Raw genomic sequence first — 22,593 nt, 5'->3', positions numbered from 1 at the left:
ATTAACAAACATTTTTTTTTTCTCGATGTAATTAAGTTTCAAATATCGTGAAATATAAGATGAGTTATTGGTTTTGGACTTCCTATTTTGGGCGAGTTAACGATTAGTACGTGATTTAAAAAAGGTCACCGGTTAAAAGACGCAATAGATTCTAAGAAAAATATGTAATAAAACAGCGAGGCTAAAAAATTATGAGTTTGTTTATTTCCGGAAACTTGATGGGAGCGTTAATTACGGGCGTTGGTTTACTCGCGATATAAAAACCAAAATGATCAGACATTTGGGAGCTTATTGCGTAGATATTCACGCGGAGCGTGGTACCGCCGCGGAAAACGCGGCCACCACTTATAAAGTTTTTTCGTAGATATTCGCACGGGCGAGTGTCATCGCGGAAACGGGCCATTTAAGTAAAAAGGCCCAAACCAAATAAAATTTGTTGCGCGTATTAATAAAAAATCGTATTTTTTTAACCAAGAACAAGTTGGTCGTTCTGGAATAGTGAATTGTTCGGAAAGATTAATCATTGAGTAACTGCAGTTTAGTTTAACGTGCGATTGAAAGACTTCCGTTCATAAATTATACCTAAAGTACGAAAAGCGCGCTAAGAAATTGTTGTTCAATTGGGATTACGCGATTGGATTTAATAGGTGAAGATTGAAAATAATCTAAATCATGCTCCACTACAATACCCACCATCTAAAAAGGGGAAGAATACTACTGTCTAAATTGTAAGTTATTTTTATGAAAAGTTATTTACCTAGAAATTTATTCATATAAAATTGTTATTTTGTCATTTTATAATTGTTTTTGCCGAATATAGATAGGATAAATATAAGTTAGAAGTTAGAAGAATATTCATTGCTGTAGGTATTTAATTAAGTGTTATATTAAGTAAATTTAAATATTAGGTATTCAGATTCAGGATAGATGTAAGTAATTGAGTAATTAAGATTTAATATAAAAAAGGAAATCAATTGTAAGTGCAGTGGAATTTGGATTTATTTTATTTCAATATAATCGGTTTATTTATGTAGATTTATTTTTTATCAATCAGAAACGTGAGACGGTAATAGTAGGGCTATTACAACCTAATGCGAGGGCTGATCTCGACTCTCAACTATAGGTTGGGAACTCACACAAGCAGGGCCTATTGTTACCGGTTCCAGGGTTGGAACTCTGCAAACACAAAAACTTTTCAGTTTAGAAACTATGCTCGATATACAGTCTGTCCCAGATCGGATGGGATTGCATGGGTAACTAGTTTTATATAAAAGTTACTGCCTTTGATATGCCTAATTTAGAATTGATGTAAAAAAAATTCAAGATGGCTACCTTTGATGAACATTTACCAACTTCCTAAAGTTAAATAGGCGCCATATTGCATTTTTAGATTATTTCATTATTTGATAGATTTTTTAATTCTTTTTTCAACGAGCTATCATAGCATAAGAAATAATAATAATAATTTAATCAGTATAAGACAATTGCACAATTGTATAACATCGTCACAAACAGAATATAATAACAAGCGGAGGTACTTCGTACTAAATCTCACAATATAAATTAATAATGGAAACTAGACATTTTTCATACGGTCCAAGAATTCCTGGTGGCTGTAAACAACATTTTCTATTAAAAAAGATTTTAATTTTTTTTTAAATTGTATAAGTGATGTACCTTCATTAAGTGAATACGGTAACATATTAAAATATTTGCACCCGGTATATTCCGGCGACTTCTTATAAAATGAATGTCTCGGCTTTTCCAAAAAAAGCTTATTTTTTTTCCCTCGTGTTGTAGCTGTGGATGTCACTACGGATTATAAACTTTTGTCGATGCTTATATATATGTACCAGACAATTGTACACATAGATGGAAAAAAATGTCAATATCCCATTCTCACGAAACACACTACGACAACTTTCATTATACTTTAGCCCAAATATGAGGCGGAGCACTCGTTTTTGTAAGATGAATACCCGACTGGCATGACACGAGTTACCCCACACAATTATATTATAATTAATAACGGAGTACACTAATGCATAGTAAACATTTAGGAGCGCTTCAACCTTTAATGTATTTCTTAAATTCATGATTAAGAAAAACGCACTGTTCAGTTTGTTGCGCACCGTTGACATATGTTCGGACCATGATAGATTAGAGTTCACTGCTACTCCTAGAAATGAAGTAGTGTGCACTCTAGGAATTTCATTATTTTTTATTTTGAATGTAAATATTTGCTGTTCTGTCCGTGTGGAATGTAGTTCTATAAAAGATGATTTTGTATAATTGATTTTTAAATGGTTATTTGCGCACCACTTTAGGCAACGTGTTGCCATTGATACTATAACACGCCTTTAGAATGGCTTCGCGCAGTTGTGTTATTATTACCTATTAGTATAGTAGGTACTACCATATACTTTATTCTTTTATGTCCAATGTGCACAATTCGTGAATTGTGACCTGGGCAGCCAGCTTAATTGTTGGTAGGTACCATATAAACCAACCCTTTCTGCGAAACATACGTTGTTTAGAAAATCCTTTAAGGAAGATTATTAGAGAATTTGTAAATAATGGTGAGCAGTTCCATCGAAGATTACCGGTCCAATTACATGACTTCCCATTATGCCATATAATACATTAATTTAAAATCTTAAATGATTTCGGTGTCAAACTACAACATGTAGGTTTTCCTGTGACGAGTAATGTTCATGATGTCGATTTGAACACTCCGCAGTTACAAAAATAAGACTCATTCTGTCCATATACTTGGACTCGTAAAACTACAGTTAGTTTCGAACTTCTTACGGATAAACCACCTAAAAAATGTGACCTCGGACAATGCATCAATGGTAATACCATAATACTTTGTGTGAATTGAAGTGTCTTGAAATGTGTTTAACTGGATAATGGCATGCAAGCGCGGATCCAGCTTCTACAAAAGGGGGGAGTTGCATGCAGTAAAAAATATGACACTATTTACGTAAATTCCCATTTTGCGCCGAAGGGGGGGGGGGGGGTTGCAAAGAATTTAAGAAAGAAATAATCTGTTTTTGAAGGACTATTTATTAGGTAAGGATCTAATATAGGTACATATAACCTACTAAACCGACATGCGCACAAAATGCATTTTTTTTTCGGAAAGGGGGGGTTGCAACCCCCTACCTGAATCCGCGCTTGATGGCATGGCATTTTTTCGAGGGGATAGTTAGTAGTTATACCAGCATTTTGTAGGTACATTTATATAAGTATGGATAATATGATAGTCAATAAGTATGACGTCATAAAAGTCAAAATTTTTCTACGCCGATTTATATAAAATTTTGAAGGGAGTTGTAACGCCCAAACCCCCCTCTCATGTGTGCGCCCCTGATATTTTAAACATCTGATTTCATTTTTTTTGCCTCCAATAGTTTTGTTTTGCTTTTTTTAAATCATAGCCTAAGTACTTGATTAAAATATAAAAACCGTTGATATAACTGGTATATTATTTTCAATCTTATGCTATGATATATAGCTCGTTGAAAAGAGAATTAAAAAATCTATCAAATAATCTAAAAATGCAATATGGCGCCTATTTAACTTGAGGAAGTTGGTAAATGCATTGAATGGTAAATGTTCGTCAAAGGTAGCCATCTTGAATTTTTTTTACATAAATTCTAAATAGGCGTATTAAAGACAGTAACTTTTATATAAAACTTTTTTTTATATCTATTGTACTTTCGATGATATAAGGCGAGATATAAGGACATTAAAGGAAATGACCAATTTTAATTTTTTTGAATTTACGTCGAACCTATTCAACATTTTGAATTTCCACAAGGAAATTTTAAATAGGCATCTAAAACTGCAAAACATTGTCCATTTAACCAATTCTGTGTCTTTAATAATAAGAAAGTTACCCATGCACCCACCTGATCTGGGACACACTGTATATGAGTTGCGATTCACTGATTTCCACATATTTTGTTGCCATGTACTTTTTCACAAAGACTTATTGCACTTTCTCAGAATGTTTATATTACCTTACCTGAAGCATTGGTCCCAAAACTTGTTTTAACCTTGAGTGCAACCAACTTTCTATAGCATTTACTCTTTTTTTAATCAATGCTTAAACTTGGTTATATCACAAATTACTTTGCTTTTGGATTTATTAATCAAATGTCAAGGTTTTTCTCGGTCGTAAGTACTCTTTTTACTCTCGGCAGTTGCTTTTTTTTTTAGAGTACGGCACCTTTTGGTCTTTGCTTGCTTGGCTAAATTTCCCGGTTTTCAGAATCTTCCTAATAATAATTATATTAAAGAAACCTTTGACCATTTCAGTGTTTTATTTTGTGTTCCTTCCCAACCGTACTTCAGGTCATACCGTTATTTACAACTAACGTAAGGGAGCCATTATCACGTGATCATAGCCATGCGAGTTGTCTTTATTTACCGGGTTGATTTTATTTACGTGTTATTATAATGTGCAGAAGTTAGCGTGGAACCTGGGGGTTAAGTGCACTACCAGTATAGGTAGGTATGCTTTTAACGATTTATGGCCATCTATTGCGAAAATGGTCATGGATTTCAAGCTAGGCTTAGCTTACATTTTCTGGTGCAAACGGCAATTAGTTGAAGTGTTTTAGTAGTTTCCATGGGTCAAGCGCGTTCATCGGATATATCGAGAATTGTGTGAAAAAGGAAGGGAAGATGTGGGTGAGATGTGTAAATTTACTGGGGTTAAACGCGAAACCACAAATGCGCTATGAATGAAATTATGCACAATTAAAACTAAATTGCATTAAAAAGAATCCTACGTAAAAACAGTAGGTACAGGAATTTTGAGAGCTGTCTCCCAAAGGGAACATTTTCGACCCATTGTGGGCTGACGCGACCCCCTTGTAAATCCGCGCATTGGTCTATCATTCTGGCAGTTGATTTCCATGGAAACATGTGTATTTACTTAGGCGATAAGGTTATAGATTAGGGTACACTTTAAAGGGGTGGTCAAATATATCTTGAGGGGGGGGGGTATTATCTGTCGGCCATGTTTGAGGTATAAAAAAGGCGCTTATTTTAAACTACGCGATGTAAATCATAGGTATTGCCGTCATGTTTAATTAACTTTTGGGCGTTGTGTAATTATAATAAATAAATACTTTTGTTAATACTATACACAGAAATTTTGTCATTTTGGAGGAATTGAAAATTCGCCATGTTTGAGGTATTTACATAAGAAGAATTTAGAGTTTAGAGCAGTGCTCGGAATGGAAATTTTCGCGAGCCGGAACGCAAGCATCAGCCCATCAGGAGGGGGGGGGGGGGAACATAGAAAACATATAGTACGTAGGTACATAAAAACAACGAGAAAACGTAACAAAAATTAAATGTTTCATTTTTATTGTTTCCCTTGGGTAGGAGACCATAGTGGATACTAATGGGTTCCGTGTGCTGGTATGATCTGAAGGACGTATTATCGTTTCCATGTGATTTTTATCGCATTAATTACAAATAATCCAATATATAGGGTAGGGTTCTTTACAATTTCTTTGTGTGCGGGCGGAGAGGATCTGACGCTGCGGTCCCTTTACGAAAAGGAACAGTGTACAAATATTTTCGACGAAACGGAACGATATTGTAATATTTTTTACCAACCGGAACAGCGTTCCGGCTCGTTCCGGTCCATTCCGAGCCCTGGTTTAGAGTATACCCTAGTTTAGATGAAACATAATAGATAGTGGCAACGATGCATGAAAAGTGTATAACCACTTCAGTACCAATTTAATGGGACATATTACAAACAAGTAAAAAGGGTTTCGCCCTAAGGCGAGTAACTTCAGCGCATTTTCCATAAATTGATCAATACTTTCCCAAAGGCCATACCTATGTGCGCTATGTTTTTCATTCTAGAATCTAGAGGCATATATGGTTAAAATTTTAAAGAAATATCTTCAGAAATAAGGAAGTTGACACTTACCGCGCAGTTGATATTGCGCCGCATGCGCTTATTAATCTGATATTTACAATATGCAATACGTTTGCTTTTACTATAAGCATCTTTGGTTAAAATTTCAAAGAAAGATCGCTCCATAAATAAGAAAGTTGCCATTGCGCAGTCTGCGCATGCGCACATTTGATTTTTACTATATACCTACGATATATTTGCCTTTACTACAAGTATCTGTGATTAAAATTTCAACAAAATATATTAATAAATAAAAAAGTTAACATTGGGCAGCCTGCCCATGCGCAGTTCAATCGTCAAGATTTTCCTCTCAGGTGCCAGAGCGATATGCTACCGAATGCAACGAACTAAATATCTTGAAAACTGTAGGAGTAGTTAAGGCCTCGGACAGACGGACGGACAGAGAAAGTGGCTGCAATAGCGCACCCAACTTCGTTGGAAAATGCGCTAAAAATTGATTTTTATTCAATGCCTATAGCTTTTCCACATATGAATTCAATTTTCACTTAAATACAGTTTCATATAATTCGAAGTAGCAATTCGGCAGTCCCGCAAAAAGTTACAATCTGAATTTGTAGCATTCTAGCTTGAGCTAGGTGGCTATATTGCGATCAATCACCGTTTTTTGGATCATTTTAAGCAACTTCTAAAGAATAATTTTCCCCCATATGTAGGTACAATGCGATCAAATATGAGTTGTTGTCGAGTCACCTTTGAAATTTTTGTTTACATGGGAAATCGTATTTAACTTCAACTTCCAAAGGCGACTCGACAGCAACTCGTTTTTGATCACCCGTTATACGTATAAGTATCTACGCGTAAAGTATACGTACGTTATTGTAGGTACGTACGTTGGCGATTTTTCAAAAGACCGATTTGGTCAAATTTTCCATATGAATATTAGGCACACGGAAACGAAAATAACGGACCCGTTTTTGAAAAAATTTTGGTGCGCCGCAACGGCACAAAAGTTTCTTTTTTCAAATAATAACGCTTAGATATACCGGTCTGAGCTAGGAAGCTGTTCGATCAAGAATTTGGCTAGTCTGGTTTTGAAATGTTTAGATTACAGCATTTTCACAGTGAAAGATTACAAAAGATCAAATTTCGTCGAATACAGAATTTTTTCTGGCTTCCATCTGAGGATGCGTCGATGCGCTATCTGTGGTATAGGTAATATGTTGGGAAAATTGTTCATTAAGAATCTGAAAGGGCATATCCAAAGATATGTCGTTCTTCTTTATCGTCTTTTGGTTTCCGAGAAAAATATTCAAAAAGGAAACGCTCCAAACAAGGTTTGCAACTCTAGATTTATTTAAAAATAAAAAGGTTGTTTTTATCCCCTCTATATCCTCAAATACGGACCCAATTTTGTTATATTTCTATTTTCGTCTAAATGCATTACATTAGTCTTTTACGAAATAACGCAAATCGTTTGCACCTTTTTTCAGGCGGAATTTTTAATAAATATAACAGCACACCGTCCTTTAAATGCGTAAGTGTGGCAACCACGCTATCTATTTTCAAGTTTAAGCGCCATTTGTCGGCGTCATCTTGACCTCCATTTTGTTGTAATTCGTAAGACGCGTAGAGGTGATTTCTTTTGCAAATTTTTGAGTTTTTTTTCGATTTCCAAAAGTAAATATTTACGGAGGACGAGTTCCTTTCAATGATGAGTTACGGTAGGCCTCCGCCTCGCATCGAAGGCATGGTTTCGTTAAAAGTTGATAACCTTACTTATCGGACCACGCCAGAAGATTTACGCCGGGTTTTCGAACGCTGCGGCGAAGTCGGTGATGTTTATATTCCCAGGGATCGCTTCACCAGAGAAAGTCGTGGATTTGCGTTCGTCAGGTGCGTAGCGTTAGTTTGTAACCGCCTTTTGACAAATTGCGTCTTTAGATTTTATGATAAGCGGGATGCCGAAGACGCACTCGACGCCATGGACGGTCGTATGTTGGACGGAAGGGAGTTGAGAGTGCAAATGGCCCGCTACGGACGTCCGACATCTCCACATCGCCGATATGGACGTTCTAGCCGGAGAAGGTATGACCAATTTTGCTTTCGCTTCCATTCATTTCAGTAGTGCCAAGTTTGCGTGGGTAATTTTGGTCTCGCTCTCGTAGGCGAAGCAGGTCAAGATCCCACCGTCGCCGTTCACCAAGTCGCAGCCACTCCAAGTCGAGGTCAAGGTCTCGTTCCGATAGTAAGAGCTCGAGGGGAAGGTCTCGATCACGTTCCAAATCTGACAAGCCGTCTGGCAGCAAGTCACGTTCCAGATCGAAATCCTAAGGTATCAAAGTCCTAACTAAACTAAAACTAAACGTGACTCCCAGCCAAACCACCTTTGTTGCTTGTAGTATTCGAAGTTGTGTTTCAAATTTAACCCTTTAAATATTGTGCGATAAACACAATGCTAGAGCTCCAACGCGGTAGCCTAAAGTAAGTGTTGGGGTCACGTTTAAGTTTAGGCACTAGTAAATTTTCTGTTTAGTTAAAGGTGTTTTTTTCTATTTCTAGCCGTTCTTATAAAACGTGGGTCATTGTGGCGTAAATATTACATGAAATCTTCATCTTAAAAGGTACTTTATTTCATTGTTTATCCTTAGTAATTAGTCTTAAATTGTAAAATTTCTTTTAATTGGCCATTTTCACATTTGCTATTTGTGTGAATTTTTTTTCTTTTGTATTCACATTGTAATTGAAAAAAAAACCAATAAAAGTAGAAGTGTAAGAGAATATCGACCCGAAAAAAATGTTTTAGTGGTTGACTTTAAAGTAAGTTGCTTATTTTAATCGTTCAAAACTTAGTTCGCTTTCCGATTTTTTTTTGTTGAGTGCGTCGACCGATATAGTTTTATGTGCACAGTTATCATTTAATCGTACCCTGGTTTTCGCAACGAAATGTTCAAGTCAATAAACGAATTGTTCTATATTTCATTATCTAGATTCTAGTCCGGTCTTCTAAACCTGGGTGAGCATTTTAAATTGATAACCGTGTATTTTGATTGGTTGACTTGACGAAATTCGCTTTTGACTTCTGTATTTGAAGATGAACTAATATTGATACTCCTTTAATTATAGTTTTAGTAACAGCACAATTTATGGTTTCCATTTAGTGTAGGGTTCATTATGTTTTATTTCGTAAGTGGATGTGTATCTAATTATAATATTTGTGCAAATACTTACTTGTTTTTATTAATTGCAGAATTGTATAAAAATATAATTGGCAGACACTTCAATATTTAATGTGGACTGACTTTTATTGTACCAAACTTCATAGCTTGTTTATGCTTACCGCACATTATTTTTTGAAGTGTCTGCTTTAGTTAAAGACCAGTACTAATCGGTTTTATGTGAACAGGCGGAGTGCCTGGGGTGCTGTGCAGTGCAGACCAGTAGCAGTGCAGAGCGAGAAGGGGGAGATAACGAGAGCCCGTGGCCTTTGCTGTAGTGGTGCGGCCAATCTCCTGTAGCTGCCTGCAGTTTCATGTGCAGACTTGCCAGACCAACAGTCTGTTTTGTGATTGTTGCTCAATTACAAAACAAATACTGCTCGCATACATACTAAAGGGCAACTATTTTTCACCAACAAAATTTTTGGCATTCAGTTTGCCAAATCCTTTACTGTTTTTTCCATTGATATTGATTGTAAATTACATAAAAAACATTTTTTGCATAAAATTACAAGTAAAAGGGTGGTAATTGCTTAACCCACTTACGAATGGTTTCCATTTTTTCTAGAGGAAGTCATTACTCTTTTTACTACTTTTTTTCCAACCAAATCAAAGTAATATAACTTCACTTGTATTACATTCAGGTTGTGGAAAATAGTACCATTGTATGGAAAAGTTTAATAATAATAATAGCAGACATGTTACAAATAATCTATGAAGTCATTTGGACTACCTACCCTTTCCGATCTTGTAAAAATTTTTCCCCTTAACACCTAATTTCGGATCTCTTCAAAGTTAGCACCTTAGACGCTAAAATAACTAATCCAGACCTAGTTTTTGAAAATTTCAGAAAACATTATCTTCACCTATACCTATTCACTATACATTTATAAGAAATGTTACAATCAATCTCAATGAACAAAACTTTTCACAAACTTAAAAACCTTGCAATGTTATAGTTAATTTCCTTTTTGAAAACTGCAATACTGTAGCCATTAGGTTACTGGGCTCGAAAAAAACTTGCAGTTCGTTAGCGTTTCAAGTAACGCTCTTGAATCACTAACATCTTAAGAAATAATTTGGTACAACAGTACCTTCAAAACTGACCTTGAGGGGTAATAATTGAACATAATTAATAATTCGATAACAGATTTGTGTAATGGTTTGTCCCTTTTTAGTTCTCACATAAAAGATCATGCTGATCAAATTTCGATTTAATTGATCCAACTAACTTCATAATTTTTTTTATTTTACTAAGATAGTTCTTACATACTCTTTTGTAAAACTTTACAATTTGGCATCCTATACAATTATTATCATATTAGATCATTAAGAAATAGCCAATAGAAATAAGTTTATGGTGCGTCGCTAACCGAGCCACCATACATTTGTTTGTATTGGTTATTTCTTAATGATAACGATAGTGAACTAATGATAATGATTGTATAAACCACCATTAAAGGAATTTAATCGTAAATTTTAGGAAGTATACTCATGTATTGATAATTTGGTTGCACGCTTATCGTTGGGATTTTTAATTTTCCTATGGAGGATGTAGGTGATTTTAATGGGCGAACAAAGGAGCGAAACGTAAATCTTTCGCAAATTACTCGAGAATTGAAAACTTTGGTTGAGGTAACCACAACATTTTTCCACCACTATTTCTTTGCATATTCTGTATACAGGATATTACTCGTATTTCACAAGGACCATTAATTTTGCTGTGATGCATCTCTAAAATGTTCAGTTGAACCAAAACATTACTATGCAACAGCTATGACTCGAAATAGACAGATCCTAACAATGTGGGTGTCTAAATTCAAATTGAAAATGTGTATTTTTGAAATTTTTTTTTAAATCAATAACCCTCAAAGGCCAAGGGATGATCGATTTTACTGATTGTCACTTATAAATCGCCAATGGATTTAAATAGGGTGGATTAACAACAAATGTATTGATTATAAGCCAAAAATTAACCTTTTGATTAAAATAAATAAATAAACCATGCAACATGTTACATCATTGAAAAGAGTAAAAAAAATCTACCAAATAAGCATAATGACAGGGTACGCTGTTTTTCGTTGCATATTTTTTTTCTAAAATAAGAACTGAATACTGCCTCATTATGAGAAATAATATTATAAACCCGGTTTTATATAATCGCCCTTTTGCGACAATTTGTTCAATTTACAACCATTACAGTCCCTGAAACATGATGTTTCAATTTTTCATTGAATGTCATAATACCTAAATTACACAAAAATAAGCGCGGTTTGGCCTACGACCGATCTTCCTCTTAGCTTGAATATAGCAAGCTAAGCTTACATTCAACATTGATTAACATATGCAGATTTTTAAGTTCAACTGAGCGTTTTTAGAAATTGTAGCATTAGAATAAGTGGTTCACTAGGGAGTTCTCAATTTATAAAAGATAATTTAGCTGTGCTATTGTCTAAAAGAAAAATCAAAATCCGCATCTTTAATTGGAGGTATAAAGGTGGTTTGTTGACAGTTTAGTGATTATTTACTTGATTAAGGAATGTGAGCGTTCAGTCATATTGTTTGATTTGTGAATTCGGTTCGATTGTATGAAATCAACTTATAGTTTGGTGTTGAACCAAATGAATGGGTGCATGTACAACTTTACCAAAGACTCCATAATTCGGATGGTACTGTAAATATTCATCTTTATGTTCTGTTCAGTTTTTTGCTCAACATTGCCAGTGCAAAAATCTGTTCCTCTGCATAGCCAGAAAGTTGACACTTTTCTTTTAGATAGTTTATTGTGATCTAGGTAGTCATTTTTGTTTGGACAATTTTCCATGTTGTGACATTTGGATTCCCTCTTCTTCCGATTTCCAAAAGGGGATGTGTCGTTTCTTAGTATACCTTTTTGTTTACGTGATTGTCGAAATAGACTCGATGTGTGGTAAGTATGCAGGTACATGTTACTAAATACTTTTCTGCAATCTACACTAATCTTTATTTATTTTCAGGTTCACACCAATAAACTATCTTGCTTATTTGTATTTTAAACTGAATAAATGTAAACAAAACAATCGTTTTTTATTTGTTAATTTAAAAAAAGTTAATTAGAAACCACTACTGTGTGGGCATTGCTATAGTGACAGTATTGGGACAGTGGCTACAAGCATATAGTGTACTACAGTTATGCTACAAGTTATAATAATCCGCCATATTGGGGCTAAACAATTATTTGTAAGATCAATCAAAAGAGTATAGGTATAACAATATACAATGATATACCTTGTACTTTTTGGATCAATAATACCTTGTAATTCAAAAATAAATATACGGGAAGCGGTATAAATATAAAATATAATGCAATATTTAAAATGTACATATAAAGATTACCATTAATCATTAAATTGTGCTGTCACTTAGTCCCTCGTCGCGTTTTTCTCCCAGGATAAAAATGTGTCACTTTATTCCCTTAAATGCAAGACAAAACACATTGATTTAGTGCACGGAATACAATATTCGTTGTTATCAATGTTACAATTTAAACCAATTCAAGGGTATTTATGATCACAATTGAGCAGCATAATCATCTCTTCGTAATTCATTTCTACTGACTTTAAAACTGTCGTAGAACCGAATGTCCATAATAAACATTTTATCCTAAGCAGCACCTTTGTTCATAGAAAGAAAAAACCGTGTAAACTCCTATACCAAAATATAGAAATTGAGCTCGGTTGTCGCCAGTTCTAAATTGAGTCGCGTCTGTAGGTATTGCCAGCAACCATTTGGCACTAAATGTTTGAGCGATCTCTTAATAATCGCATAAATAAATGTTTATTTTTTAGAGGAACGGTTAGTTTTATGATAAAAATAGGTCAGACAAAAATTGTAGATCATGCAATTATCTACAAAAATTGTTCTTACACTTTTTCCCCCAAGATTCAGTATTTCTGAGAAAAGCGATTCTAAAATTGACTAAAGCTGTATTCCCCATAATATGCGTGACTACGCTCCCTATGACAAATAATATAGTCAAACTATTAGTCTGTGTGACTAATATACATTAATATTGAATGATAAGTGCCCGTCTTTCTGCTTTTTTTTGTTATGGTCCCAACAAAATATGCCAACCTTCTCTCGTATTGAAAACATGTAGGACGTCGATTATCCGAACTAATTGGAACTGGTATGGTAGTGCTTCGGATAATCAAAAGTTTGGTTAATAAAACAGTAGTTTCAAAATACAATCCTGTATGAAACAGGATGAAAAAAAATGAGTGCAAATTTGAATCAACTCTTATTACGTTTTAAATTAAATAAACGGTGTAGTAAAATGACTTAAAACAAATAAAATAAGTACCTAGGTAAGTACAGTTAAGGATAACAGTATCAAATACCGCACAACAATGCATAATGTTATTTGTGTATGTATTTGTTAATTAAGAGCAGATGCTTGACTTACATTAATTATAATTAATTGCATTGATCCTTACATCGACGACAAAACACCTGATGTATCACTATTTGAACAATTTACGTCGAATCAGGAAGAAGAAGACGAAGAAAAACAAGAAGTTTATGGAGAAAGAGAATACGAAAAAGAAGAATAAACTGAATGAGAAGACCTATTATTCTACTAAGATTAAATAAAATACACCGTGGAGGCCTACTGGGGAAACCACGTTAAAAAAAACGCGTCAAGTACACTACCTAATTTTAGAATCGCTTTTTCTCAGTACTGAATCCGAGGAGAAAAAGTGTAAGGACATTTTTTGTATATAATTGCATGATCTACAATTTTTATCTGAACTATTTTTATCTTAAAATTAATCGTTTCGCTAAACAATCCAGAAAACCCATTTTTGCGAACCTTGAATAAATTTTTTTGGGCACATGGGATCGATGGGGACTTTTCACAATTTCATTATAATGGTATCTCTAACGTTCATGTAAATTAGAAAACGTACCCTGCAACGAGACTGTTCACTCCAAACGGTGGTGGTGAAATACTGGTGGGTTACGTTATATCGCTCTAATTGGAGGGTGTTGTTTTTTTTCTTGGGTACTTCTTGTTCTCCCCTGTCAGTTTTTTTATAAATCTGCCGTCAAGAAATGGCAAAGGGTGCAAAAATACAACAGCAACGGCACCGCGATGCATTTGTAGGTGGGGCTTGAAGCGCGCTTGTGACGTCATCCACGCTTCTGGACGCGTCACGAAATTCAAACTTCTTTCCCTAATTTTGAGAAAACGCTTGCTTGTTTTGAAAAAATTCTTTCATTTACATGCTCTGTGATCATTCGTGCATCATATTAGGTATATGAAAATTTATAGAACTTACATTTTTTGCATTCTCCCTATTGGGCGCAAGCTTGTTTAAAACCCAAAACAAGAGAGAGAAAACAAATAAAACAGTGTAATTGGTGCTAGTTGAAAACTTTTTATCAATTCCCATGATATAATATAAAGATGAAAAAACCAAACAAATAATAAGTGAGACTGGTGCACCTTGGGAGCAATTTTTTCTCACAAGAACCCTATTGAACATGAGGTGGATTGGGCACATCTAAGAGGTGGGGGCTGGCTTTTGGGCATATGCTTATCAATCTTGCAGTATGATTGTTATAATTAGATGTGACTGAAGTAAATATATAAATCAGTCAACCCAGAAACAGTAGAGAATTGCAACAATATTTTTATTTGTTATTATGAATGACATTAATAGTAACGTTAGTACAATTGTTAAAAATCAATTTTGGTAAGTGTTTCAAATTGTACTCAAAACTGACATTACTCTGATTTTCATATAATTGCGTTTTCGAGCTTGATGGCGATATGGAAGTTTGGGCATTATTTGCAGCTGCCACATACTTATTTTCATTAAATTCGTCATACTTAATGTCTAAGGGGTCATCATCCATCACACACTCCTCGTAGATATTTTCGACTTTTCTTACAACTGCTGCATCCTCGACTAAGTCCGCAGTCGGCTTGCAACTGATCAATTCGCATGATTCGGCAGATTTCTTTCGGTTAGCTCGCGAAGATGCCAAGTACTCATCTGAATCGACCAGGACCGTCGCACACGACTTGCGAAAATTATGGCCGGTGTACAACTCTGGATTTGGCAGTTTTAAATATTTTGCAATTACTTTACCCATAGCCCCGAACTTATTGATACCCACTCTCATTGTGCCACATCTGCCGTTGCGGTAATTTAAAAAGAAACTAGAGTCGGTAATGTTATCCGGTCGCAGATCTGCGTACTTCTTAAAGAACTCGTAGTGATAGCCAGTTATAGTGAAAGTTCGTAAGAATTTCGTGCGCGTATTGGGAATTGTAACTATAACGGCCGATCCTAGATCGTTTATGTTTGACATTGTCATTTGATGCAACTCATGCCTGCGACAACCGCCCATTACGCCCATAATTAAGGCGACCTGTAAAAAATTAGTTACATTTTTTCAAGGTCTCTAAGGTGTACCTTTGCCAAAAGATACTGGTCATCGGGAGCTTGCGTGATAAATTTGTTAATGTCTTGCGAGGTGAATGTTTTCCACTTTTGAGGTTGATAGCCGCTCGATTGTTGTTTGAGAAATGCCTTTAATTTTAAATAATTCGAAATATCCACATTGTGATTAATGTTAACAGTCGTCCTCAACATTGAATAGTGCCCCCATAGCGTCGACGATTTACATTTATTCGACATTTCTTTAAAATAATCTACGAAGATATTTTCGCTACAGGAGGAAGAGTTGTAATGGTCTTTTTGCCAATCCATGAACCATTTATATGCCTTTTCATACTTCGCTTTGGAAAGTTCAGGTAGAGACTCTGGTAGAGAATTAAACTCTACTTTTAGAAGATGGGGTGGTTTAAATTCGGATTCATAGTCACTGTCACTTTCCATTTTTAAAGGTGCACTTAAATACAATAAGTTCTCACAATGTAGGAATGTGACAATCTATTTTAAGTCACCCGTTGGAAATAATTGTGCACAGCTTTCTCACATGCGCCTGCCGTTGCAAAGAAACGATTTTGCATGTTACGCATGCGTAGTGCGTACTATTATTTCTATTTTTAATATACCAGTGCACAACAAAAGTGGCGGTTATGTTACTCCAAAAATTCTATTAACATTGATAAGACCCTACCGGCCTACCTTACCTCTGATATATTGAAAAAAACTGCGAATAGGAAAAAATGTCGAGGTTGAGATGAAAGACTAATGCAATGGAGAATGCTCAGTCACAAACGTGAGCAAAAGTGGTCTCTAGCCGTGACTAAGTTATCGCGTTCATTATTGCATCCGTTACCGTTAGCGTCTCCCTTCCAGTGGCGTATCGATATGGATAATTGGGATTTAAAATATACGGACCACGAGCTACATGAAATTAATAAAAATGGTTAGAGGCATCGAATAAGCACTTTGAATATAATGCTTCAGTAAACTACAATAAATATGTAGTTATTAAATTATTAAATATTATTAAATTAGTAAATTGTAAGTCTCCTCACACCTTTAAACTTAAGCTATATATGATAAACTAATGGAGTTACAGAACATGTAATTATGCGGGCGGTGAAAACCAGCATGCTGACCTGTCCCCTTTTGAGATATAGGTATGTTCTACAATTGCATTATTTTGCATCTTAATAAATGATATTATTATAATTACTATATTGCCGTAGACGAGAGAAAGATCACGAAAATTGTGGGATATAACCGAATAAGTTGTTTTTAGCTAAGTAATAATAAAGTTTTACTTGTGCTTCTATAGTTCCTGCAAAAAGAAGGGTGTGAGATTCGAGTGGCTCTGATGAAGTGATATAAACACCTTCATTCAGTCTCCCGAAAAGTCTCCGTTCTTTAAAAAAAATTCAGCAAGCCCAGGCCGATCTATACTGCACATATCATGAGCTAAAAGCTCAGAAATTTTAACTTACTTATTACTAATTTGTAGATTGCATGAAACAAAATTTAATTGATTGTTTAATGAAAAAACAAATTCAATAGATATACTTTTATTGCTTATCCAAAACAAAATTAAACAATAGAAAATGCACGTTATTTATAATACATGTGGTCATATATGGGTGATGTAGAAATACATAAATTAGTTTGGTTATTTAAAACATTGTTTATAGTATTTTTATTTGACCTCTCATAAGAATTTTTTCTTTTTATATTTTCACGCTTCCTTTTTGTAGAAGAAAATCGCAATTGAGGCTCAATATTGTTGTTTTGTAATATTTGCTTTTCATTATATTTCGGCAATATTATTAACTTATTTAGTATTTTCAAATGGTAAGCAATTTGTCGAATAACCTCATCATTCAATGTTTCAAATTCACATTGCTGCAACTTATAACATACTAAATTAATCATACTGTTTAATTTTAAATTATCAGTATCAGACTCATTGCTTTGAGATGTGGAAGTTACACGTCTGTTATAATTATCAACATTTTTTGCAATATTGTTGAAAGTGTTATAATGGATATAGTGTATATGTTTACATATAATAAATGTTTCCTCAAAATCTTGACAACTACAAGAATACATATGTTTGCATATATTACAAGCTGAACAATATTCTTCACAACATTTAGTATCAGATAGTTTAATTACAGTGTAAAAATCGCCTGACTCTTTAAATATTTTCCAATATTTCTCATAAGTCTCAATGTTATAATTAAGGGTCAATGCTTCTACATGTCTCTCAAATATATATAACACTAACTCTGGGTTGTCTTCTAAATTATTTGTACTGCATTCTTTAACCGATAAATCTACAAAGATTGCATCGTTTACATGGCTTTCCACATCACTATCTTTGATGTTGAAACTGCCCTTAATATTGCAGATATCTTTGCGAGTTAATAGGTCTAGCCTTTTTAACTCTTTTTCTAAACCATCTTGTGTTTTTTCCAAGATCCTACAATTTGACAAATATAAATACACATAAACTGGCAATCCCTAAAAGCTGTTTTACATTAATTATAAGATGTATAACTTACTTTTCCGAAGTAACACCACTAATTAGTTTCAAGGCGACTTCTTCACGATCTTGAACTGAAAGTCTTACGTGTTTTAAATCCAATGTGTGACCATAGTGTGTTTTTTGCCATTGTATCAGTATATCATTTCCACCTTTCTTGATTAGTTTAATTTGGCTAGTACAACAAGATGACATTTTACATGAGCCCTTACTTTTTAGTAATCGTTGATATTGTTTATTTTTGTCTCTCGGTCCTTTTCCTAAAAACAGTTAGGTAATAGATATTTTGCATGCGTTTAAATACTGTATTATTACCTACCTGTAAAACTTCGATTACAATTATAGTACATCGTAAAACCAACTGCACTATTAACTTTTGATTTAAATATGTAGCTGCATTTAGTTTCTTTCTCAATTGAGGTTTTCCAGGACTGAAATTCTGAAATTGGGAAAAAAGTAATGAGAAACCCTTGGAAAAACCATTATTCCTACATTTCCTACAAAGAAACTACAATCTATTTTCCTACATTCTACATACCATCCATATCCCTTAATGAAAGTTCAATGTAATCAAATGTTTTACTGTGTTCTTCTGTTAGATGAGTAATTAATGCTTTATTTTGCTGAAATGATTTATTGCAGTCATCTTCCAAGCATTTACACTTCCACACACTGGTGTCATATGAGGCAACTTTTGGTTTCATTTTATGTACCTCACGTATATGTCTATTCAAACTAGATCGTTTTGAAAATAATTTACTGCACTGTTCACATTTAACTGGCATGTTGTAACATTTCAAAATCATAAATAAACCACCAAAAACTTCACAAAATCAAAAGTGACCTCTGGCTGTGACTAAGTTATCGGAAGCGGAACAGTTTATAGTTTCATTTCCAGGGGCGTATCAAAAAAAAATGTTCCACATATTTGGGATTAAAAATATAAAAAAGGACACATTTTACATATACATTAAATCAAACACCGCGTCGTGTGAGCCCTCTCTTTACAATATTTTCCATAACAACCATTTGGTCGGATCAAGCTTTGATAACTCAAATTAAAAAAAAGATGCGCAATTAAGAAATGCTTTAAAGAAAACCAGAAAATTCTTATTACTTCCGAAGATATCACAAAAAGTAGCAGGTAAACTTCAAGAGGTAACATATAGGTTAAAAACAAGTTTTGGGAATTATGGGTCAGGTAAGCAGGTACCTAAGATTCTAAGAAAGGGTGAAATCCACAGGATGTGACTCATCTTTGATGCAATAAAGTCCTTTTGTTAAAAGCAAGATGGAAAATTACATGGCCTTGTAGGCAAATTCAACTAAAAACAAGATATGTGGAAATTATTGAATCGACACTCATTTATCGCACATAGATTCTAAACTGAAGAGCTTTGATTAGCGTAATCCCGCTCCTGCAAGATAGGTAACCCGCCCCTGGTTTCGGGGTTTCGGGCCTACAGTTGAATGTCGAAGATAATCACGGAATTAGGTGTCGTAGCTCAATTTTGACTAGTTTTTACCACCTCCGTGCTGCTTCATTCACGGACAAAATTCTTAGTTACAAACAACAAGTCAGTACATACATTAAACGAATCGGTAATTTCCACATATTAAAATAAACTGATTAAAACTTATATGAATGTTACTTCAGGGACAAGACCAAGTAATTAACATCAATAAACATAAATTAAGAAAGCATTACACCAAAAACGTAAACATTTACAAACAATAGCATAACGGTATCACATATGTGATTCTGCATTGCGGTTAAACCAAGTAAATTTCAAAAACAAAGATTCAAACACACAAAAAATATAAAATATGACACACAAAACACAAATACGATATATAGAAATGCAAAAATTACTACCTGCATTAAATAACACAAAATAACAACAAACATTTATGGAGCGACGCGTTCACGCCCGCCATTCAAGACAACATGCCAAACGTAACCCCCTTTCGTGCATTCTAGATGGCGCAGGCAGCTTTTTCCCACTAAGGTATACTTTAAAAAGCCATGACTTTTGTTGTTTTATGAATTGCTACTCATAACAGAAACATTAAAATTTATTTTTAAATTTGCAGGTTTACCAAAAGCTTAATAAAAAGAGTTTTGTATGCATCTTTTAATTCTGAACAACTTTAAACTCTAGTTTTTTCGGTAAAATGTACAGGAAGGCAAGATATTGCATAAAACTAATTTCCCATGTTAAATCCCTACCCGGTATATGTTATGGATCGAACAGTTGTTAAACCATAAAAAAAAGCATATTACAGAAATTTAACATGCATTGTTTTCTGTGGTCTAATGCAATAAGAATAATTAATAATAATGAACAATAATTCAGTTGAGTTTGCAAAGTGCACGTTATTCATAATACATGTGGTCATATATGGGTGACGTAGAAACACATAAATTAGTTTGGTTATTTAAAACATTGTTTATAGTAGTTGACCTTTCATAAGTATTTTTTCTTTTTACATTTTTACGCTTCCTTTTTGTAGAAGAAAATCGCAATTGAGGCTCAATAATTACATTGTTGTTTTGTAATATTTGCTTTTCATTATATTTCGGCAATATTATTAACTTATTTAGCATTTTCAAATGGTAAGCAATTTGTTGAATAACCTCATCATTCAATGTTTCAAATTCACATTGCTGCAACTTATAACATACTTTATTAATCATTTTGTTTAATTTTAAATTTTGAGCATCAGACTTATTGCTTTGAGGTATGGAAGTTACGCCGACATTGTTCTCTTTCACATCGTTATAATTATCAACATTTTCTCCAATACTGTTGACAGTGTTACAATGGATATAGTGTACATGTTTACATATAATAGTTTCCTCAAAATCTTGACAAGTACAAGAATACATATGTTTGCATATATTACAAGCTGGACAATATTCTTCACAACATTTTGAGTCAGATAGTTTAATTACAGTGTAAAAATCGCCAGACTCTTGAAATATTTTCCAATATTTCTCATAAGTCTCAATGTTATAATTGAGAGCCAATGCCTCTATATGTCTCTCAAATATATATAACAATAACTCTGGGTTGTCTTCTGAATCATTTGTACTGTATTCTTGAACCGATAAATCTACAGAGATTGCATCGTTTACAAGTCTTTCCCCATCACTATCTTTGATATTGAATCTCTCCTTAATATTCCAGATATCTTTGCGAGTTAATAGGTCTAGTCTTTTTAATTCCTTTTCTAAACCATTTTGTATTTCTTCTAAGATCCTACAATTTGACAAACATAAATACACTGACAATCCCTAAAAAGTTTTTCACATTTATAAGATGTATAACTTACTTTTCCGAAGTAACACCACTAATTAGTTTCAAGGCAACTTCTTCACGATCTTGAATTGAAAGTCTTATGTGTTTTAAATCAAATGTGTGACCATAGTGTGTTTTTTGCCATTGTATCAGTATATCACTTCCACCTTTCTTTGTTACTTTAATTTGGCTAGTACAATAAGATGACATTTTACATGAGCCCTTACTTTTTAGTAATCGTTTATATTGTTTATTTTTGTCTCTCGGTCCTTTTCCTAAAAACAGTTAATAAATATTTTGCATGCGTTTAAATACCGTATTATTACATACCTGCAAAACTTCGATTACAATTATAGTACATCGTAAAACCAACTGCACTATTAATTTTGGATTTAAATATGTAGCTGCATTTCGTTTCTTTCTCAATTGAGGATTTCCAGGACTGAAATTCTGAAATTAAGAAAAAAGTAAACAATTCCTACAAAGAAACTACAATCTATTTTGCTACATACCATCCATATCCTTTAATGAAATTTCAGTGTAATCAAATGTCTTATTATGTTCTTCTGTTAGATGAGTGATTAGTGCATTATTTCTCGGAAATGATTTATTGCAGTCATCTTCCAAGCACTTACACTTCCACACACTGGTGTTATCTGAGGCAGGTTTCATTTTATGTACCTTACGAATATGTCTATTCATATTATAAAGATTTGAAAACATTTTATTGCATTGTTCACATTTAACTGGCATGTTACTTAACACTTCAAAACCTGAAACCATAAATAAACCACCAAAACTTTATTGATTAATGGCTAAACCCCGGCTAAACTAAAATCAAAATATAGGTTATAGGTCCGTGGCTGTGGCACAGCTTACTTATAAGTAAGCTGTGGCTGTGGCCTGTGACTTAAGTTATCGGAAGCGGAAAATTTTCGTTAGGTACCATTAGCGTCTCAAGTCATTTCCATGGGCGTATCGATAAAAATGTTGGCCACAAATTTGGATATTTGGGATTAAAAATTTAAAAAAGGATACATTTTACATATACAAAAACACCGCGTCGCGTGTCGCCTCCATTTACACTATTTTGCAAACTTTAGCACACGAATTACAACCAGCATAATCGTGCAAGTATTTAAAATTATTGTCATAATCGACCGCTTCTCATTTTTCATCGCCC

General features: G+C 34.1%; 3 protein-coding genes across 8 annotated transcripts; 1 reads left to right on the top strand and 2 right to left on the bottom strand.

Annotated features, from left to right (window-relative positions):
* The first annotated feature begins 7,487 nt into the window (after positions 1-7,487).
* LOC116178052 (serine/arginine-rich splicing factor 2) lies at positions 7,488-11,874 on the top strand. Of its 2 annotated transcripts, XR_004146799.1 has the most exons (5): positions 7,488-7,804; positions 7,853-7,996; positions 8,077-8,243; positions 8,471-8,532; positions 9,315-11,874. XR_004146799.1 is itself a non-coding variant. In XM_031497333.1 (4 exons), the coding sequence occupies exons 1-3, from the start codon at positions 7,620-7,622 to the stop codon at positions 8,240-8,242; spliced, it is 495 nt and encodes a 164-aa protein (XP_031353193.1). In that variant the 5' UTR covers positions 7,488-7,619; the 3' UTR covers position 8,243; positions 8,471-9,134. The 2 variants fall into 2 exon arrangements, 1 of the variants encoding a protein (XP_031353193.1); XM_031497333.1 differs by lacking the exon at positions 9,315-11,874 and having other exon boundaries at positions 8,471-9,134.
* A 2,911-nt stretch (positions 11,875-14,785) lies between these two features.
* On the bottom strand, positions 14,786-16,378 carry LOC116179200. Its single transcript, XM_031498919.1, has 2 exons — positions 15,591-16,378; positions 14,786-15,546 (listed from the first exon to the last, which is right to left on the bottom strand). Exons 1-2 carry the CDS (start codon positions 16,014-16,016, stop codon positions 14,803-14,805), a joined length of 1,170 nt encoding a protein of 389 aa, XP_031354779.1. The 5' UTR covers positions 16,017-16,378; the 3' UTR covers positions 14,786-14,802.
* A 737-nt stretch (positions 16,379-17,115) lies between these two features.
* On the bottom strand, positions 17,116-22,593 carry LOC116179198. Of its 5 annotated transcripts, none has more exons than XM_031498913.1 (5): positions 22,290-22,593; positions 21,923-22,241; positions 21,741-21,860; positions 21,445-21,685; positions 20,162-21,371 (listed from the first exon to the last, which is right to left on the bottom strand). In XM_031498913.1, the coding sequence occupies exons 2-5, from the start codon at positions 22,191-22,193 to the stop codon at positions 20,486-20,488; spliced, it is 1,518 nt and encodes a 505-aa protein (XP_031354773.1). In that variant the 5' UTR covers positions 22,194-22,241; positions 22,290-22,593; the 3' UTR covers positions 20,162-20,485. The 5 variants fall into 5 exon arrangements, with proteins under 5 accessions (XP_031354774.1, XP_031354777.1, XP_031354775.1 ...); XM_031498916.1 differs by lacking the exon at positions 22,290-22,593 and having other exon boundaries at positions 21,923-22,183; positions 22,232-22,276; XM_031498914.1 differs by lacking the exon at positions 20,162-21,371 and adding an exon at positions 17,116-18,045 and having other exon boundaries at positions 21,923-22,593.

The sequence above is a fragment of the Photinus pyralis genome, unplaced genomic scaffold (assembly GCF_008802855.1).
Source record: "Photinus pyralis isolate 1611_PpyrPB1 unplaced genomic scaffold, Ppyr1.3 Ppyr1.4_LG8, whole genome shotgun sequence".
NCBI classification, from domain to species: domain Eukaryota; kingdom Metazoa; phylum Arthropoda; class Insecta; order Coleoptera; family Lampyridae; genus Photinus; species Photinus pyralis.
Note: the sequence above shows the minus strand (reverse complement) of the source record. Positions and strands in the feature narration are given on the sequence as shown.

Bases quoted from the DNA above. Each gene is read 5' to 3' on its own strand.
- LOC116178052 (XM_031497333.1), top strand. From the start codon at position 7,620: ATGATGAGTTACGGTAGGCCTCCGCCTCGCATCGAAGGCATGGTTTCG. The intron at 7,805-7,852 runs GTGCGTAGCGTT...TTGCGTCTTTAG, and splicing joins CGTGGATTTGCGTTCGTCAG to ATTTTATGATAAGCGGGATG. The intron at 7,997-8,076 runs GTATGACCAATT...TCGCTCTCGTAG, and splicing joins GGACGTTCTAGCCGGAGAAG to GCGAAGCAGGTCAAGATCCC.
- LOC116179200 (XM_031498919.1), bottom strand. From the start codon at position 16,016: ATGGAAAGTGACAGTGACTATGAATCCGAATTTAAACCACCCCATCTT. The intron at 15,547-15,590 runs GTACACCTTAGA...AATTTTTTACAG, and splicing joins ACCAGTATCTTTTGGCAAAG to GTCGCCTTAATTATGGGCGT.
- LOC116179198 (XM_031498913.1), bottom strand. From the start codon at position 22,193: ATGGTTTCAGGTTTTGAAGTGTTAAGTAACATGCCAGTTAAATGTGAA. The intron at 21,686-21,740 runs GTATGTAATAAT...AACTGTTTTTAG, and splicing joins TTGTAATCGAAGTTTTGCAG to GAAAAGGACCGAGAGACAAA. The intron at 21,372-21,444 runs GTAAGTTATACA...GTCAAATTGTAG, and splicing joins AGTGGTGTTACTTCGGAAAA to GATCTTAGAAGAAATACAAA.